Source organism: Stegodyphus dumicola, chromosome 7 (genome assembly GCF_044657685.1).
Source record: "Stegodyphus dumicola isolate Sdum_Otavi_A_Nest chromosome 7, ASM4465768v1".
NCBI lineage: Eukaryota > Metazoa > Arthropoda > Arachnida > Araneae > Eresidae > Stegodyphus > Stegodyphus dumicola.
The window spans coordinates 67,349,028-67,370,994 of record NC_140774.1 but is presented as its reverse complement, the minus strand read 5'-3'; the positions used below and the strand labels follow the sequence as shown (position 1 = coordinate 67,370,994).

The 21,967-nt window shown below is 30.8% G+C and overlaps 1 protein-coding gene across 11 annotated transcripts in view; it reads right to left on the bottom strand.

Annotated features, from left to right (window-relative positions):
- Positions 1 to 21,967, bottom strand: part of LOC118203970 (ankyrin repeat domain-containing protein 13C) — a 215,610-nt gene that overhangs the window by 176,848 nt on the left and 16,795 nt on the right. For all 11 annotated transcript variants that reach the window (XR_015042105.1, XR_015042106.1, XR_015042107.1 and 8 more), the window contains 3 exons: positions 21,093 to 21,224; positions 20,899 to 20,965; positions 9,148 to 9,292 (listed from right to left, as the gene is read on the bottom strand). Coding sequence is in view for 6 of the 11 variants with exons in the window: in XM_085820396.1 (XP_085676522.1) it covers positions 9,148 to 9,292; positions 20,899 to 20,965; positions 21,093 to 21,224 (344 nt within the window). In the remaining 5 variants the exon portion in view is untranslated. The remainder of the gene's footprint in view (positions 1 to 9,147; positions 9,293 to 20,898; positions 20,966 to 21,092; positions 21,225 to 21,967) is intronic.

The following is a 21,967-nucleotide window of genomic DNA, read 5'->3' as shown; positions in this document are numbered from 1 at the left end:
CCTCCATACACGAACATGATTGTCATCACTGGTCAAATTGGATTTAAATTCGTCGCTGAAGATGACCTCGTTCCCTTCCGTTAAAGTCCAATCCTGCTGTATATATGCAATATCACTCCAAACAGAGGTATCGGTGGGTGGGTGTCATTGGTAGTACACGTAATGCGTGCCGTGATACCAGTTGTCTTTCAACCAGGTGCCTTACAATGGTTTGGGAAGACACAAGGGCCCGTAATGAGGCTGCTTCCTGTGTTTGGATGGCGTCCAATCAGGCAGTTGGCTCTACGCGTGCATGTCGTATGATGTGAAGGTCTTCTCGACGACTGATCTGTCAAGGGCATCCTAAGCCTGGTCGCCATGTAAATGGCATTTCTTCTGTCCACTGGTTCCAACACCTCCTCACAGTAAAATCAGAATGGCTTACCTGTCAAGCTACTCGCTGAGTTGACCACCCAGCTTCCATCATCCCGATGATACTTCTCCTCTCAAACTCAAACAGCTGCTGATAATGGCTTCAATGGCGGCATAACGGCATGTCTACCTCAGTGTTTCCTTAGCAAAAGATTATGTACACTCAAACAAAAAATTTGGGGGGGGATAGCATTTTAAATAGTAATTTCCACTCTTGTTTATAAATCAGCTAAGAAAAGTCTTAAACCGCAAACATCCAAAACCAAAAGTAAATTTTAAATATTGAATAAGCAGCTATTGTCATTGATCGCAGATTAATCGACTTATCAAGGAGATAAACCAATCTACCATCAATTAACAGCAACTAAATTAAGAGAGTGTTTCATTTTACTTCCATGTAAGCATCAAATTATTTGCTAGATTCAAACCATAAGTACAACTCATACTCAATACCATAAGTCAATTAATACTAATACTCAATTCAAATAAAGGCATTAGTCCATAGTCCATAAGCCATAAGAATCTTGTAAAATGAAATACATTTGTTTACATTACCAAAAAAAAAAAAAAAATCATTCATGGCTTTAAATTTAATTTGTGTTCCTTGGAGATGGTATATGAAAAGATTTCTTATTATAAACTTTTATGAAATATATATATATATATATTTCATAAACTGTATATATATATATATATATACAGTGGTGGCCAAAATTGTGGACACTTTTGAAAATTTTTATGTTTTTGAACTTTGTATGCTTACAGAAAATGTTACGTTTCGCAAAATGCAAACTTGTATATATCATTTTAAAGAGAATTTATTACTGAATTCAATACAAAACACAAAATTCAATTATTTGCAATACAAAAAAAAAAAAAAAAAAAGTTATACATACTTTAATATAAATAAAAAACACAGATATGAAGTGGTTTGTAATCTCTACCTTTCCTGGCCAATCACAGTTCTTGTTCTGAGAACCAATCAAATGTTAGTAACTGCCAGTAGAAGCTGACATCATGTTTGCACTTGAAAACAATTCATTATTTTGCTTTGTTCTGTAGAAGAAGGACCTGTTTCTTATACACTGCAATTACAAGTAGGAATTTTTGTAAAAATTTTTAATATTTAGTCAAGAAGCAATGACATCAAATAAAAGAGTTGATTGGACACCTAGAAAGAGGTGTAATATTATTGTGTTACGAGAAAGTGGTCTTTCCTATGCTGAAATTGCAAGACAGGCGGTGGTTCATTGACTACATCTGGAAACCGAAAGTTTTGTTTACGATATCAGGAGACAAATTCAATAAAAAACAAAGAAGGAAAAGGGCAAAAAAGGTGCACCACATCTATTGATGACAGAAGAATAGAAAGACTATGTCTCCAAGATAGAAAAAGTCATCAGCGGCCATCAGAAGTGATCTGAATGATGCTGGTGTTTCTGTCAGTTCAAGAAAAATCAGGAGAAGATTAACAGATGTTGGACTGAGAGGTAGAATTCCACGAAAAAAGCCTTATCTTAATTTTCAGCAACGAAAAAAAAGACTACAGTGGGCAAAGGAACACATTAATTGGACAAATAATCAGTGGTCACAAGTTATATGGAATGCTGAAATTAAGATATCGTTATTCAGTAGTGATGAGCGAAAATATGTAAGACGTAGAATAGGAAAACAGCTACAGCCTGACTGCATTCAAGCAACTGTGAAGAACCCAGTTAGTGTTATGATTTGGTCATGCATGTCAGCAGATGGCATTGGTCGCCTTCATGTCATCGATGGGACACTGAATGCCAGAAAATACATTGACACTATTCTAGAACCAAAACTTCTACCTTCCATCAGAGATCTCTTTCCCAACAATGCTTTGTTTATTTTTCAGCAGGATTCTGCTCCTTGCCACACGGCCAAAATATCGAAAGAGTGGTTTCGTACAAAGAGCATTAAATTGTTGTCATGGCCAGGAAACAGTCCTGACCTCAATCCTATCGAAAATTTGTGGCACCGTTTGAAAACTCTTGTCTGAATGAGGCGCCCATCAAATAAAAAGGAACTAATTGAGGCTCTAATTGTTTCCTGGCATCATGTAATAACAAAAGAAGAGCTTAAAACTCTTGTCAGCTCAATGAAACGTTGATGTGAAGCTGTAATTAAAAATAAAGGGTACCCTACTAAGTACTGATAACTCACTGCAATCATCCCTATCTAATGTATATCGATAACTATTATCGTTTAACTTTTTTTGTATTGCAAATAATTGAATTTTGTGTTTTGTATTGAATTCAGTAATAAATTCTCTTTAAAAATGATATATACAAGTTTGCATTTTGTGAAACGTAACGTTTTCCATACGCATACAAATTTCAAAAACATAAAAATTTCCAAATTTTGGCCACCACTGTATATAAATTAAAACACCCCTACTCTGAGTTCTCAATACATCGAACTACTGAGTGTAAAGGCTCCAAAATTGGTAAACATACTATTCAAGACATAAGGAAATGGATTACATAAAAAAAAAATTAGTTTCAAAAGTATCAATAGGTGGCACTGTAGAACTTATGCTGAAAAGACACAAAATACACTTTATAACACATTTTATTCGAACATACCAAACATTCTTATCACAAAGACCTTATCGATGCAAGGGAAGCTGCTCAATATGGTTCCCTTTTTCAAGATGTAAAATCTCCAGTCTGTGGACAGCTTGTTCAACTGCAGATCGTAATTGGTCAATTGAGATGCTTCTCACATGCAGAGTGGTACTGTCTTTCAAATCTGCCAAAGTTACCAGACGTCGGAAAAAAACAAGATTTTTTTAAGTAACCCCACAGCCAAAAATCACATGGATTAATATCTGGAGAATGAGATGGCCAAAGAGTGAAATTGCAGTTATAATGACAGTTTAAGTTTCTTTTTTGTGTGTTCTTTTTTTCCATATCAGCAATATACTATTATAATAATAGGAGTTCTTTCCTCCCACTAGGACTGAGATTAGAATCTTCCCAACCTGGATTTAAAAATGTCTTTTTTTTTTTTTTTTTTCAGACATTTTGCAGCTAGACGAAAGAAAGAAATCTTATATCTCCCGTTCTACTGGGGCGATTCACGAAATGCAAATTGCGTTCTTCATGTCTCGAAAGCGCGACTTAGGATATATATTAGATATATATATAGCACTATTCTAACATAGGTATTTTGACACAAAATCGGACTTTTTCTGAAATAACATAGCAATTTTTTTACATATTTCGATTCTACGACTCAAATTATGCCAGAATACCAAGTTTTGTAAAAATCGTACGAGTAGTTTTTGAAATATTAGCTCTCAAAATTTTAGCTCCTCAATGTTAATTGAATTTGGCAAATATTTATTTATATCTCTTTTTTTATTAAACTTTTTCAATTTTTTCTCTCACATTTCGAAATTTAGGTTCATTCCAAATAAAATTTACCCATTTTTTGTGTTTTATTTTTTAAATTTCTATTTTTAAATAATTTTTGTAAATTTTTCGAAAAAAATTTTGAATTATAACCTATAAAATTTTTACCATCATCTTAAAGTAGGTATATTTTTAAGCATATCTGCAAAAAATTAGACTTTTTTATTCAAAATTTTCTAAGATATACACGAATTTACATATTTTCACGTTTTGAAATTTGGCATCTTTTTTTTGAGCGATAATAACACCAAATGTGGTCTATGGATTTTTGTTACACTGTATTGCCACAGCTATTTTTAACCCTAAATTTCAAGTAAAATTTTACGGAGAATTAATTATATGACATTTTTTCCCTCAATGATGCGTAATAAATATTTATTAATACTATATGAAAAGCTATTTTTTAAATAAATTTTTTAATTTTTTTTTTTTTTAAATAAGAGTAAATTTTTACCTTCGGCGTTTTATCGTCTGCTACTTTACTTCGTTTAAATCGAATTGTCTAAAACTGAGAATTTTCATTTGATGTTTATTTGAATTTTATGACATTAACTGCACAATTTATTTCTAAACAAACTGATGCTTTTGAAGTGGCTGAAAGAGCGGCTGGTACTATCATCCATATTTTTAAAGCACAGTATATTTTTATAGAAACATAAGATTTATAATAATCATTTTTATAAAAGTCAAATTATGATATAAATATACAACCCTCTAGAGACTGAATTAATGGAAGTTCAATGGTTATGTAGAAATGATCTGCAGCTACTTAATTGCTGGATAAGTCAGCAGATTTTGTGGACAAGTAAGAATAATTATATAAACAACACCCAACATTCTGAATTCAATTAACAACGAGGATACGATGTTTATTATATGAATTCAAGAAGTTTTAAAACATAAAAAATCAACTCATTTTTTATCCTAAAATGTATTTTTGTGCGTAGCACATTTTCATTATTCTAATTTAAAATTCTAAAAATTCTAATTTAGAATGTAATTGTCAAGAACTGATTCCTAATCATCAGTAATATAATAAGTAATTATTATGGTTATTAATAAATCCTTCTTATAAAGTAATTTCAAATATTTCAAAAAACTTTCTGTCTGAATGCAAATATTTTTAATTTTATATTAATCAAGATTGCACACGATATTATTTATTTGCACTTCAATACTTAACGTCAGTTCTAGTAGAAGTTACAAATCAATTATATTTAATTAAGGATTGGATTGGATTATTTAATTATGGCAAAGCACACGAGGGCTATCTGCCTAAATGGATGCCTTCGTGGAGGACTTTCTAAGGGAAACTGGCCTCGTATACACGTTACACATCGGGAAAACCACGAAAACACCCATGCAACCAGCCCGTTCGCGGGATTCGAACCTCGGACTGAACTACCAGTGATCAGCGTCTTTACCGCTCGGCCGTTTGTGGGCTTTTATGAAATGGAAGGCGATAACTTTATTTAAAATGATTGTCAGAAATACCAAAATGTTTCGAAAAGTTGGATACTTTTTAATATACTTTCAGAATGCTTAAAGAAAAAGAGAAGAAAAATAAATTTTTTCGTAAAATTCAGTATTTGTATTTTTTTTAATTTAAAAACTTTTCAATGTTATGATATTTGATTCTTGCTATTTCAAAAATAAAATATTTGACTAAAATATGAATAACATTTTAAGAAACCAAATGTAGGATAAAACTGTGTAAAGCAATGGGCACAATGATAAAACTGTTTAAAGCAGTGTATGCAAGTCATCCTAAGTTAAAATGTCGGTTATACATCTCTCTTATTTATATATATCTTTTCTGAACGGAACATTGAAAGGCGTGTAAAACTGTGCTTTACTGTAGTTTCTCTTTTAATATAGTATGCAGTTTTCAAACTCATCGTAGTCTGGGTTACAAAGTATTCTTCTGAAAGAAACGTAGTTCAAATAAATAAAATCAAATTCTGGAAAATTGATATTAATAAATATATTTAAAATGCTCAGTTCGAAGGAATAAATAGAAAATTTTAAAACAATTATCTGAAGAGACAATGCAACACAACAATTAAAATAAAAGTATAAAAATTTAAAAATTACCTAAAATAATAACTATGACGAAAAATATATATAAAGAAAACTATTTGAAAAAAAAATAAATAAATAAACGCTGCGCCTTTATTTACGCAGTTCGAATAGGTAAATAGAAATTTTTAAAAGAGTTATTCGAAAAAAAAAAGTGCAACTTAAACAATTAAAATGAAATTCAAAAAAGAAAAAATTACTTAAAATAATAAGTTATTATTTAAAAATATAATATAAAGAATATTATTTGGAAAAAAGGAACGATGGTGATTTTTTTTCCTCTCACGGGAAAGGAAACTAGGTTGCCATTTATTAAGAAGTTCGCCAAGTGAAGTATTCTTGGTGCAAACTGACAAAAAAGTGGCAACATAAATTTGTGAATTTCTCTGTAAATTTCGCTCCAAATTTTACAAAATTTCATATTTAGGCGTAATTTGAGTCGTAGAATCGAAATATGTAAAAAAATTGGTATGTTATTTCAGAAAACGTTCGATTTTGTGTCAAAATACCTATGTTAGAATAGCGCTGTATATAAATCTAATATATATCCTAAGTCGCGCTTTCGAGACATGAAGAACGCTATTTGAATTTTGTCAATCGGCCCAGTAGATCGGGAGATATAGGACTGTCCTTTTTTTTTTTTTTTTTTTTTGAGCAGTGTACATTAAATTTCATGATAATATGTCATCATACTGCTAGAATTAATGCCAGGATTATGCTAGAGAAAACTGTCTGAAATTTGAAAGTATTATTAACTAATAACAACTAAATTTAGAGGGAAGAAGCAAAATTACATGCTACAAATAACATTAATATAAAGTTAATTACTTAAAAACTGAATTACAATAATCAATGGAAATTTGGCAAATATAGTTATATTAAATGGTTAGCCTAGATACTGATTTTTTTATTATTATTTTACTGCAAAATGACAAATAAGGGATTTATTAAAAAAAAGTTCAAAAGATTTTGCAGTAAAATCCTAGTATACGCTATGGCCACGGCAGGATTTTGAAAATTGTCAGCAACCATCATGATGTCGCCAAATCCTGTGTGTACCGTACAAGGAGGTTAGAACAGAGTAGTATATGGAGGCTATTCTAACCTCCATAGTATCCTATGCTAGGATTAAACCAATTTTATTTTATACGAGACTGGGAAGATATTTTCTATAGTTCAATATGCACTGCACGTGCGATTGCGAGTCTCTAGATTCTCGAGGTTACTGGAAACCAAAAGTTGCTATAAACTTGCTTTCCCTTTCTAAAAGACAATCTGATTTGAGCTGCGAAAATTGGCTCTATGCCAGCTGCCTGAATGATGCTCACGCGATGCATAATTTCCCAAGAAAGTGATTGCTTCTAACATTGGCACAAAACTTGCTTTTTTTTTTTTTTTTTTTTTTTAATTGCTGTATGAAATTTTCCGATTTTTCCAGATTTTGACTAAAATTCCCTGACTATTTTGGCCAATTTTCGAATTCCCTGACATTTTCCGGTTTTCCAGGTAGCGTGGCAACCCTGAATAATTTGGGTTAAAATTTTACTATTTGTATATTTCAGATTACATTTCTCTTCATTTGCTAATGCTTTTCTTCTCAAAAAGGTTTCTCTGTAAACAAACACTTTTCTCTTTAAAGGGGGGATATATAAGACAAAATATGTGTAAATCAAAATTATACCTTAAAGCAGCAATAGCTTCTTAATTCTTCATTTTAATTATTTTTTTTATTTTTTATTTATTTATTTATTTATTTATTTATTTATTTTTTTGCATTGCATCGTTTCCATACAATATGACTTTAACAATGATGACATAGTTAATTTGGAACTTGGCTAATTCGGAATTTAGCTTGAAAAACTGAGCTCACGTTGTCAGGACTTGTGTTTCTATTGATTTGCGTTGGAAACATGAATGGTCCTGAATAGGAACAGGGAGCTTACTCAAGCTATGTTCAAGAAGGTGAGAAGTAGACAACACAAGCAGGAAGGGTATACGAAACCCTTTATTTCAATGCTTTACAGGTATTTCCAAACTTCGGAATACAAAGACCAACCACTTGTGGTCTGAACGTAAGAATATAAAAAAAATACTAACTATAACTAAAAACTAACTTTGAATTAGTATACAAATGCCTAGCACTAAGACTGGCGTTTATTTAAAAAAGGTACGCATGTAGTACGCCGAGCTGCCAAAACTACGATACGTCTGCAAATATCAAGAGGGCTAAACCTCTGGCCTTAAAGGCAACCAGCAACAGAGTCAAAACTCATAAAACTACAGTGGCAAGCGGCTTGCTTCCTATAACTCCTTCTCTCTCTCTCTCTTGGCAAAAAGCCACAACTTTAAGTACTTGGGCGTTAGCAAGACAATTTGCATAAACAAGTTAAAGTGTTTAATTCTGGCCAGAAGTACAAAATAAGAAGTGATCGTACAATTTTAAAATAAAATAAACGTTAGTAAAACTTAGGATCCTTACAACGTGAAAGCTGTGAAGCTGTAGCAGACCTGCATCAATGCGCTAAAAGTGCAAAACAACAAGCCTCATTCATCGTTAAGGATTTTGGTCAAGCTTGTCCACGCCTTTGCAAAATGGATGCAGGGTCCTGAAACAATTTCTGCAAATTGCAGATGGTACTGGGCATTACACTGACCTCTGTAACCACTGTGCTTGTGACTGGCCTGTCACCAATCTATTGATTATTCTCCATCTTATTCCATCATCCATATATTTGTGGATACTCATTTTAAATACCTTATAAAATTTATCCAACTCTAGTGAGAGGCATGGCAAATGACATGATGGAATACGAGCGTATAAATCAGCTAAAACCCCCTCATGTGCTTATATCCTCTCCCCAATCACAGCTCTGCAGACATGCATATGTATGCCTAAGTATTTGACTCTGAATATTTGCATAATTAATACTTTTGTTTAATAATTCACATAAAAATAGACATAATTTGCAACTTCTCTTAATTTTGCACATGAATGTACATCATTACATATATTATGAAATTGCTTTGAAAATTTTAAATTATAAAATGAAAAAAAAAAAAAAAAAAAAAAAAACCCTCAGCATACCCTTACATAAACTAGATTGTTAATAATATTTATATTCAAATTAATATTTAAAAATATGTTAGCAGCATTTTACACAAATTATGAAATTGAATTAAGAAAATAAAAAGTAAAAAAGTATTGCTTGATGATTACCTCATAACGCATTTTTTGAAAAACTTTGAGTTTATTATCCAAGACAACTAATGATTGTGATGGTTTGGCATCACCAATGAATAAAAAACTGATATCTCCTCGCTCCCATTTCATATCACTGAAGTCTACCAAAGTTGTATCTAACCTTCAAAAAAGAAGAAAAGCAGAAAATTATGAATAACAAATTATAAAAATAGGCAGCAGCTTATATTTTCTCATCTAAAAAAAAAATGCTCCCCCCAGATGAAACATAGAATTTTGTTCTTTCTATTATATGTACTGCTTAGAAGACTATCATCACAGATTATTTATATAATTCTTTACATTAGAGAGAATCCATTTTATAAAATAATTATAGGTGGACAAAAAAAAAAGTAAATATATGTGGCACATACAGATCAAAACACTGTCACTAGAACAAATATTTTAAACTAAATTATCTTAGAAAGCAAGCAGAAGTAATAAAGCAACTTAATATACTTAAAAAATAAATCCTCAAGTACAATGATTAGTAGAAACAAAGAGAATTAATACGTAATAGTGAGATTATAAATAATATTTTCCAATGATTTTTCTAGATATTTTTTGTGCATGCTAAAATTTAGTAACAAAGACTGCTTTAAAAAAAATTCTATGTTTAAATGTTATTTCAACTTTTGTTTCTTGTTTTAATACTTTTATATGTTTTTATTCACCTGGCAATGTTTATATTTTTACCTTTTGTTATAACTCACATATCTGTTTCCCTAACTTTTATATAACAAAATTAAGCTGAATTCTTTTAAGGTGTAAATTGATTAAATTTCAAACTACACATATCTCTTGTACTCAGTATTTGTCAAGATTCATTTCAAGAGTTTTTTTACATAAATGTGTATCCATCACATAAACTTAATTTTCACAATTATTTACACTCTTTATAATACTAGCAAACAAAATCTGTTTACAAATAAGAATAATAAATTCTACACATTTTCTTCCTTATGTGAAGCAAAATTCTTATAATGCTAATAAACACCTAGAACCTTGGCAATAAACTACACCCTATTCAGATATTTGAAAAATCCATGTAAAATATATGTTTTTCTTTTTTAGTAGCCAAATAGATATTCGTTGCACCATAAATGAAAAACACCCCTTTCCTGTCATGCTTGATTTTAACATATATTATATGATTAAAAAAATTATACATATTGGTTTTCATAAAATAAAATTCCTCTTTTTTTTTTCCCCTCTCAAAAATTAAGCAATAAAATTATTTCTATTTTATTTGCCTGAACATACAACCCATACTTATTTCTTCTAAAACAAACGAAACTGATTTTTCTCATGTAAGCTTTAAAATTAAATATATAATCTGTCTTTATTTTTACTAAAAATTTAGAAAAGGAATTATCTATTTGTATAAAATAGCTAATTATATTTAACTAAAACTGAGAACTTCCACAGATGTAAAATAATGGGGAAAAAATTAACAATACAAAACATTAAATATCTGCACTTAATACTTGCAATTTTTATATTTAATGAATACAATAAAAAAGGGTCTCATTTTCTAGTCATCATAGAAAAAAAATTAAAAAAAAAGGGAGGAAGTATTTAACTACAGACTGAATAAAAAATCAACTTATTGCAATCATCCCATGTAATACTAGGCAAAAAAATTTTTCTGAAACCTAAATGAATTTAGACGTCATTATATTTATTTAATCTATTTTATGGAATGAAGTGCTTATGACTAAGCAATGATTTATAGACTAAAAACAAAAATTAAATCTGCATATAAAATGGAATTGATCTTGCATGTTTATACACTACACATTGAGCAAACAGAGCAGACCAGCGTTTCCAAACTGTTCTCCACAGAGCCTTAGGGGCTCCACTGCCACTCAAAAAATTAAATAAAATTTTTAAAATCTGAAAGTTTTCAGATGTCACCCAAAAGTTTTTTTACGCTCTCACAGACCTCGCAGTCAATTCACCAGTCAGCTGTTACACTCACTCCTATTAAGTTTTTTTTTTTCCCTCCCCTTTTTAGCTTTACTATTATATATAATTTCCTTCGCAACTATATCATATACAGTTCAACAAAAATTTTAAAAGCAGCATAGCAGTATGCATTTAGAATTCTTGATGCTGCATTAAGTGTTAGCATATGTCTTCCAGTCTTTTCTCAGTTTATCAAATCAATGTTCTGTTTTCTTAGTAAGATGGCTTTACAAAACTTTTATTTTTGTCTTTTTATTATTAAGATTTTCTGTGTTCACTTCTTTCACATCTTCTCTGGAAAAGCGTCATTTGCTAAAGGGCATGTGATGTAACTATATTGTTCATAATATGAAACATACGAAAACTAATGTTCTAGTTCCAATAATACATTCTCTTTCCTCATGCCTTAAATAGTAAAAATGGACAGATGTGTGATGTCTGATTGTTGCAACGGCCCTAATTTGAACAGTACTTAGCGATGCTGGCTACCGTATCATTGAGCCTAGGTTTGAATTCAAAAAAGAAATTAATGTTTTCAAGTGTCCAATATACAGATATCTCACAGTAGTTATCTTTTAAACTACTAAAAACGCTCAAGAGAACTAATTCAAAATAGAAAAAGTCCAATTTCACCACAAATTCGCTACAGTAAACAACAACAGTTTTCTAAATTCTTTTCCTCCTTTCATAAGCTTTTTAAATCATGCACAAGTACATTCTGGTATTTTCTCGATTTTTTCCGTAAAGCAAAAGCATGCAATTATGAGATATGTATTTATTAAATGTATGTGCTCCAGTATTTTTAATTTTTATGGCATACCTTTCTCTTCAAATAAGTCAGTGCAGAACTGCACAGGGAAATGAAACAATTTAATAACAATTTTATTAAAAATAGAAAATGAAATAAATCAATACAAAAAAACATAACAATATTATTAGTTCTCCCTTTGTATATCAGTTGCAAATCTAAAAGAAGAACACAACTGAGATAAAAAAAATTTTTGCAGTTACCTCCTTATGGATAACAGCAGCAATATGGCAAATAAACTCTAAATATACGAAAAATAAACTCTTAATACAATTCTACATTGCAATGTATATTGTCTCAGTATTCACTGATAGCATCCCCTACTTCAAATTTATTAAGCAGTTTAACCAAATGTTTAAAGTCAGAAATGGCTTATTGTGCTTTGCCATAATAAACTGTGTTAAATAGTTTTTCTAAGTGCTGAAATAGTCTTTCATCCATTTTTCTTTGGCATGCTGCTAATGATGTGGACTCAGGATTTTTTTACAGCTATCACTTTCAATAAGCAATCTGTGCATTTTTTGATCGATTGTGTAATTTGAATGACCCGATGAAGCCTTGCACAACCTACAAGTTTTTGTCTGCAATTTCTGGATACTTTGAATACACTCTGCACCAAGTGTGCCCCACCATTTCCTGAACAGTCTTTTGAATTCACTCTTTTTATCACCATCAAATCAATACCACCACTTTGTTCACTTAGCATAGCCTGCTAAGAATGCTCATGGCCACACTGCACAGAAGACTCACAAATCCCTTTTCTTGAAAAATAAAAAGACACTTTTTAGATTTCTTGAGGCCATGATCATTGAGAGAAAAAATTTGCATGAACACAGCTTTGCACAGCTCAATCATACATTTATCACAACTTAATCAGTGAAGTACCACATTTTACGCTAGTCACAATGACCATGTCGAAAGTATTACACTTTTATATATATTTCAGCATCTGTTTCATGCAGCAAAATAAAACAATCATACGAGGTAGGATTCAATAGTTCGGGTTGAGGCTACAATGTAAAACATATTATGAATTAAATTGAAGAAACACATCCTCCTCAAAATAAGACCCTTGTGCAACAACACACTTTTACCAGCGCCTATAAAGTTCATCAAAGCATGTCTGAAATCCAATTTTTGGCCATGTCCTTTTAATTTAGACTACGATGCACATTTAATTTTATCTGAAGATTGAAATCGATGACTCTGCAGCAAGCATCTTGCCAGTTTAGAAAATAGAAACCACAGGGTGCGAAATCAGGTGAGTAAGGAGAATGAGGCAAAACAGTTGTTTCGTTTTCACAAGAAAGTCATTGACGAGTAAGGATCGGTGAGCAGGAGCGTTGTCATGCAACAGCCCCCATGACTTGTCAGCCCACATTTTTGGTCTTTTCTTCTGCATCGACTCATGCAAACCATGCAGGATTTTGACATAGAGTTTTGTTCCCAGGGCATCCTTCAGGGATAAATTCCAGATGCACAATGCCCTGGATATCGAAGAATACCTCTAGCACGAACTTTCCTTTAGAGCGACCTTGGCAGAATTTCTGCTTCCATGGAGATTGTTATGATTTCAACGTTGCCAATGCTCTCTTGGTTTGTGGGTCGTACAAAAAACACCATTTCTCATCTCCAAAAACAATTCTGCCAAGTAGAGAAGGATTTTTGTCAACAGCCGAGATTAAGTCTCCCACCATTTCCATTCGAACTCCTTTTTGGTCTATTTTTAACCTGCAGGGAATAATGTGTTAACGCACCCAATGCATGGTAAGATCCTTAGCCAGTATCAAGATCAGTAAAATACTTTCTTATAAGGTTGGTGCATTTTTTAAAGCGATAGCTACTGCGCATGCTCTATGACGTCACTCGTAGACCCAAATTCCTTCCCGCCGATGCTGTTCTGCTGTATGTGCGCGGTGTTGGTTTAAATGTGTGATTAAAAATGCCTGGAACACGATGTACTGTAGCTGTGTGCAATAATAGTTACATAAAAACAAAATGTAATCCAGATACTAAGGATATAACATATCATAAATTTCCCTCAAATCAAGAAGTATTTGGATTCAATGCTGTAGGCAAGCTGGGAAATGGAATCCAAATGCTGCACATATTTGTTCCATTCATTTTACAGCCAATGATTTTGAGAGAAATTTGAAAGCAGAACTTTCGAAATTTCAAATTTTTAGCATGCTTAACAAATTTTTAGCTTACAGATTTACTATCTGCCTCTATATGTGTATCTTATTTTAGTAGTGATAAATGCAAACTTATTTCGCATACTTAAATTCTGTACTTAATGTTATAGTAACCACACTTTATATCATCTGTGTGTATTAAGATAACAGAATTGTCTATAAATATGTAAAGTGTTCCATATTGCATTAAGAATTGATCAATGGAAATGTAAATAGTGTGCTATATTGGGAAAAGTAAAATTATTTCAAAACAGATTTTGATTTGGCTTAAGTGTACCTTGAAACTTAATTCTTTTGATTATTATTGACATATATTTTATCCCATATGTTTTACTTATCTTTAATAATGGAAACTCCACTAACATGTCATTAAATAAAAAAAATTCTGTTTAGTAAAATTAGTCTTATTAGTCTAAATATGCACAATTTCAACATCACTTAAAATATTTCTCACACATTACAAAATAAATCATGAAGTTTATCGAATAGTGTTTCAGTCAAGCATAATCATAGTGAATAACTTCTAAGGTAACAGCCTGTAATTCCAGATTAATTGATTCTTATATGAAGATGGTCATTTTAAAGAAGTGATGCTCTGTATCAATACTTATATTCTCAGAAATACTTATCAATTTTAGAAATGGCCATCTTAGGGTAATGGTTGATCAACCATCAAAAATGCTTTTGCTTGTGAAGGTAAGGTTTTGCCTTTCAAATTATGGATAAAAATTCTGATTTCCATAAAAGAAATAAACATACTGAATTTAAATTTACATTCACATTCACATTGTATTTATTTCTCTTAAGACACCTGGAGAAATGGAATTTTTAAGAAAATTTCAGACAAACAAGAATATGTTTTGAACTGAAGGCAAGTATAAACTAATCTACATTTGAAAAGAAGCAAAAATTTTCTCAAGTACCTTAATTTACTAAAAACAAAGGTATTCCTGTTGCTTTTATATAATCATATTTTACAGAAAATTATAACTTAGTGTATACAAAGAAAATATTCTAATCAAACATCTCTGGATTCGACAAATTTCACCCAAAATTATGATAGAAGGTGAAATTTTCTGGGGGAAAAAAAAAAAAAAAACACACTCCTAAATAATTACAAAACTAAAATATGCAACATTATAAATTTCTTTACTAATTTGTTACAGTTTATGTGATGCGGCGAAAACTGAAACAAAGCTCAATAAATTATAAACATACTTAAACACACTGTTTTACACAGTAACTGAAATACATTCGTAAAAAATAGTATATTTAATGACTTGCCAGTTTAGTTTAATTCAACTGCGTGAACAATGATTATTTCATATATTTTTCGCAACTTGAAAGTATAAACACAATAAAATGTTGTTTTGTTTTAATAGCATATAACATAATTAAAAAATAATGTTTCATAAAGCATTCTACATTCCAAAATATCAATAGGATACTGGCATATATAGCAAACATGACATAAACAACAGTACGACGGGTCTACGAGCTACGTCACAAACAGGCAGCCAATGACTGCTGAGCTACCCGAATGCACAAACCTTTAGGATATTTTAGAAACCTTGGCCAGTATCCACTGTGACATGTGGCCTCAGATATCCCAACTGGTTCTACTATTTGGCAAATTGTTTGCTGCCTGTTCGCACATACCGCCGCAGACACTTTTTTGATGTTTTCATCGGTGTGCGAAGCCACAAGACGGCAACAGCGTTTGGCGTCTTCGGCAATTTCCCTGCCTTCTCTGAATTGACGATGCCACTCAAAAGCTTGTGTTCTTGGTAACATTTTTCTTCCATACACATGCTTCAACATTTCAAAAGTCTCCGTAGCACTCTTTCCCAAGCAAACACAAAATTTGATATTGTTCTCTGCTGAACTGACAATATTTCTTTCTACAGCCGGTTACTAAATGCACCTGCCTACAAAACATGCTGCCACCGCCAGCTTTTGACCATGTGATTTGGGACAAACCACTTTTAGAAAAGGGAGAGAGCGTAGTACCACAAAAATGTTCTCGTAGTTGCACTACTGCAAAAAAATTGTACATTACAGACTCAATCTGGGAACTTTTGAATCCTACAACGTATTTTCAATAAATGGCTACCACAAGATTTGGCAAGATATTTTAGTAGTTCCTGAAATTTTTTTAAAAATCAGAAGAATTTTCTCAATGAAAAAAGATTTTTTTATATAATAAAAATATATATTTTTTTAATAATGAATTAACTTTAAATAGTAACTAATTAATATCTGAAACTTCAATTACTAAATTGTAAATGCAAATAATACAAAAATACTTATATGTAAAAAAAAACATTTTTATTATTTGTACCTTTTAATAGAAAAATACTTTAATCAGTTTTACTAATCATTAAATAATACTTTAACCAGATCACTAATCATTAATTGCAAAAATGACTTGATGGAATTCTGTAACGTAGAACTGCATTAAGAACATTGAACAATGGCAGCACAGAGAGAGCAAAAAGCTTTGTTAAGGTCTTAAACATAAATATTCGTTCTTCAAAAAATAAACTTACAATAATTGGAAAATGTGTTCCTTGTGGAGCATTTATTTATTTATTAAATTTTGGGAGAGCTTTCTGCTTATATTTTATAGCAGTCTTTTGAGAATTGTCAATTATATTGCGTGCAGGTGCAGAAATAAAGTTTTCTCGCACGTATTTTTAATAGTGGAAATCATAACTCTATCACCATTTACTTTAGGCATTTTGTAATTTTTCTACACAGCCTTTTATATTAACTCTAGAGGTAGTTACTTTGTTCTTAAAAATGTATGAATGAGTTCCATTAGTCGGAGATTCTAGATAAACATTTCTTTAAAGATAACCAGTGTGTACATCCATATTTCAAATTTTTTCTTTAGTATTATGCAGCTTTTGGAAATGTTTCAATTTTTCCTTCCTTTTAGAACTCTTTTTAAGAAAATAATAAATACCAACAATGTATTCATCTATACTTATTAGTAAAGCAGCTGCCACCTTTTTCAACTACTAAATTTAAGAGGCGAGAGGTGCACCTCATAATTTGCAAATCTGAAATTTCTTTTCTTAAAATGCCTGCAACACCAGTCTTCAAGCCTACCATTCCTGGTGCATTGCTTATCTTGAAGAATTGCATTTTCTTTTAAAGTTTTCATAATTAGCTGAAAACTGTTTAAATAATTAGCTTATATTAAACCCTGTTGAATCTCCTTCTAACATGGAGACAGGAAGTAAACTACATTCAATTTCTAAATATCTGGATTTAAAAAGAAAAGAAAAAAGAAACAACTGAGTACAGTTTTGAATCAATATTATTGCTTCTGTAGAGAGACAGAATGAAGGTGTTTTAATGCAATCAATATCTGATTTTTTTTAATATATATATACCTATTCCTTGAATCCATTTTCTTCTATGCCTGCACTTTTGAGTATCTCTTAGTGATTTTACTGATGGAAACATTTTTCTATATACAGCTGCAACATGATCCAATGCATTCAGTGGTGGTTGTGCTCCAGCACAAAGGCAGAGAACAGGCATTCTGCACAAATAATTTTTTGGTCTTTTGCTTCTGCAGATTTCTTTTTCAGTACAAGTCTCGTTGTCCTTGTGCATGCCTATGTTTAACCTTCTGAGTGGCAAAGGATTTTAGATCCAGCATGAAGACCAGTATTTAAACAAGATTTATTAATTGAATTTGTATAATTACTTATTTTAGTCTGCATTTTCATAAACTTACATTCATTAAGATGATATTACATTATTAAAGAAAGTAAGAAAACAAAATATCTTAAATTATAAGTTAATATATGCCAAGTAGCAAAACTTCTGTTGACCGGATAAAGCCGGTCATAAAATTCAAAGGGTTAAGAACATCGGGCCCTTCCACTGTGCGAAATCAAAGTATTGCAATGACAAATGGTATATATTGCAAATATATTACATTTCTTTGGTGAATTAATAAAAGAAAAGTAATCTGTGAATAATTTCTGAAAAATAAATGTGCATATTACCTTTTTTACAGACATAACGAAAATAAAAGATCGAAATTTCTTAAAATTATTTCTCAGAAGCACATGAAACTCACAGCGCTCACTGGCAGGACGAACAAAATAACAACTATTGAGAACTGGAACATGACATTTTTGGACTCTCACACACAAAGCAGAAGGACAGCATATCTCACCGATGAAACGACTTTGATTTTCTTTTCTTTCTAGAGAAAAACCAACTGCTTTTAGAAGATAAAAATCTCTTTTCTGGGTGCAAATAACACAGTGGTACGGCAAGCTACATAAAAATCATGAGAAATTTTAAGAATAAGAGAGTTGGAAGAAACGTGTTGAAAATTGGAAGTCTCCTACCAAAATCAGATAAAAAAACTGGCAATTTTGCAATCGAATGCAAATGGCAAAATGACCTTTTTTCTCGTGTTTCCAACAATTCCCTGCAGCGAGAAGTCACAATTTAAATGCACTTTAAATATCTCGCAGGCAAAGCTTCAACCACGAACTCGTTGCTTAAATATTTTATGTGGTGATGAAACATGAATTCTGTCATATTGAAATATATTTTATATTTGGGATAGGAGGTGTGGCCTGAGTATGAAAAAAATTATAATCTGTTACAAAAAAATAAACAGAAATAAAATAAAATCTTGAAAATAAATTGTGGGAAGTTTTAACCATGTATTTCCAAGTTTATCACATCTCACTTGCCAGTTGCAATTTCTTAGTCACCAATGGTAAGATGGCAACCATTATTTTATGCCCTGCACTTCTCTATTAAAAAAGTTCACATAAAAATCATGTTCCTTCATGAAATTTGCAATAATTATGTTTTGCTGTAATGCCATTTGCTAAAAAGAACACACTGTTATTGCAGAATGTTGCTTGGCGATAGCTAGCACCATGTGCAAAAACTGATGTTCAGTGCTGCTCTGTTAGGATATGAAGACAGAATCCAAATCCACTTTAACCATTACATGTTGCCTCAAGGAGGAACTTAATATGCAAACACTTTACTAAAGCATATAAATGTCAGTGTCATTTAATAATGAAGGAAGTTACTGTGGAAAGTATGAAGTGACAATGTCTGAGACAGAGGTATTTGTGTCACGTAGAGTTGAAACATCTTTATACCACTCAGCATTGTGCTTATTCCATTTTCAGCAACTAGCCTTCAGTGTCTTTAATCAGGAGCAGATCTCTATCATGCAATAATCAGTTCATTTGTTTGATTTCTGATAATATCTTATCAAGATGTTTTTACAAGGTCAAAATTTTCACACCATTTGAGCTAGTGAAAATGAGGCAATGACCAGTGTATGACAGATATCACAACTACCAGTATATCTAATAATATCAGGAGTGCAGATTAGGGATGTTATGCTTAAGATGAGACTTTTCTTTTTCTTTCTTTTTTTTTTTTTTTTTTTTCTTTAATTCAAATAGCATTTTTTTCTAAAATTTCAAAGAACTCTAAAGGCATTTACAGCAAACATTTTCAGCGTAGGAATAGATTTATTTATATTCTCAGAAACACTTTTAGAGTTAATTGTATATTATTTAATACTTTCACTACCAATGGATCATAAATGTCCCAGTACTTTCATATTAGCACACTCTCCTTAGTAGATGTCAGTGAATTTTCAGTATGTGACAAACTCTGGCAACCATGCATATAACAGTTTTTCATGCAACCATAGAGTCATAAAATTCTTCAGTTAAGCAACGTCACCACTTTTGTAATGTTCAAAGTTCAAATGGTTTTTAAAAGCAAATCATCATATTTTTTTGCCTTTAATTCAATTTTAAAATATGCGCTTGTGGAATTTCTCAGCAGTGGCAGAAACTGCAGCAAAATTTCTTCAGAAATACGATGTTTTGCTGTAATATCACTAATGGGGAGAACTACTTTGAATCTGATATTAAAGCCATTGCCATAAAATTTCCACCAGAACAAAAGAAATAAACAGTTTGCAAGCAGCTTTTGATACACCTTTTGAAAATAATACCTTATTAAAATATAATATATATATATATATAGACACACAATAAATAATTATGAAAGTAATAAGTAAATTAATGATGATTTATACCATTCTTTTGCATCTGTAAAAAAATCGCCGAATTGCACCAAAGTGGTTACATTAATACATAAGTGCACATCAAAACATTTTAAAAATTTTAAAGGCACAATGTTTATTTGCATTAGCATTATGATTCATCTCATTGCTCTTAAAAAAAAAAAAAAAAAAACTTATTTAATTACATTTGCACCACATATAATCTGAACACACTGTAAAACAGAAGGAGGAAAAAATAGTCATGTGTAAAAATAACTTTGCTATAAAAAGGTCAAAATCAGTAAAAACACATTAATAAATTAACAGCAAGTTTAATTTTTCTTGTTTAAAAGGAAATAGTCCAGATAAATGGATTTCCAAACACAGAGAATCCAGATAATTGGACATTTATTATATTTTGGAAGGGGCAGATATTTAAAGATATTTATAGATTCTTTGCATAAAATTTCAATAACAATACAGCATATAATATTTCACATTATATTTTACTCTACTACTATAATGTGGGTAATGACAATACTGATGAGCTATTTTTACTGACATTCCTAATTGAACAGTACTCACAATTTCACACTCAGATTTAGAAAAATTAAAGTTTAAAAATCTTACATTTACAACAAATATTTCAGAAAATATAAAAAGATTATACAAAGATTTACCGGATATTTGATCCCTTTTTATGAATACGACAAATATCTGAAGGCAGTATTCTAGACACCAGTGGAACTACAAAACAATAATAACACTAATTTATTAAATAACAAACACTTTTATAATACCAATGCCACAGCACAAAAAACTAAATTAATAATCTAAGCAATTTTAACACAAAAAAATTTATACATTTCCATACCCCAACTTTGGAAATCCCATTTTAATTCCATGAAGAAGTCACCCATCTGACTTAAAGCTAAAATTAGATCTGGCCTTCTTACTTCCATGGATTCCCTGGACTGCATCTTCATTTTTCGTATAAGAGAAGAAACTGCAATACAATTTACATGAAATTCCTTTGATAAACATATGTACTTATTTTACAATACTTTGTCATAAAACACTATCTGAATTATAACACTTACATGTCTCGATTTTCTTTAAAAACTCTGGAATTGCTAAAACATTTAAGGGCTTTTTTTCCTCATCTTTTTTTTTTTTTTTTTTTTTTTATGTGTTGCACTTAGTTAAGCTCAATATGAATAGTGGTAAAAGAAAAAACAAGAAATTTTTTTTAAAAAAAATTGTCTTGCATGAAAATTTTTGTAATTTTCATGTAAGACAATTTTGTAATTTTCATGTAATTTAAGAGAAAACAAAATACTTTTGTTTTCTCTTAAATGATTATCTATACATCCAACTATATCAAACATACTAGTTAAATTTATATGATTACATTTTTAATTATTTATTGGCTACCAATGCAAAATTCATTTTAAGACGTGAACACCAATAGCTTTCCTGTGCATTGCATATTACTTTATGAAATACTTTATGATTATTAACTAATTAAGTTCAAGTTAATTAGAAGACTTAAACCCCTTTACATTATTGCTACACAGCATTTTTGAATAACAAGCAAAAGTCAAGAAATAGTATTCTAAGGCTACCTTTATCATAAATATTGCACTTTACTATTTTTTCTTCTACACACCTTTTACATATCAATTAAATAGAATATATAACCAATAAATTTAGTACATTTTTTGTAACGTATGTTATTTGAAATATTCC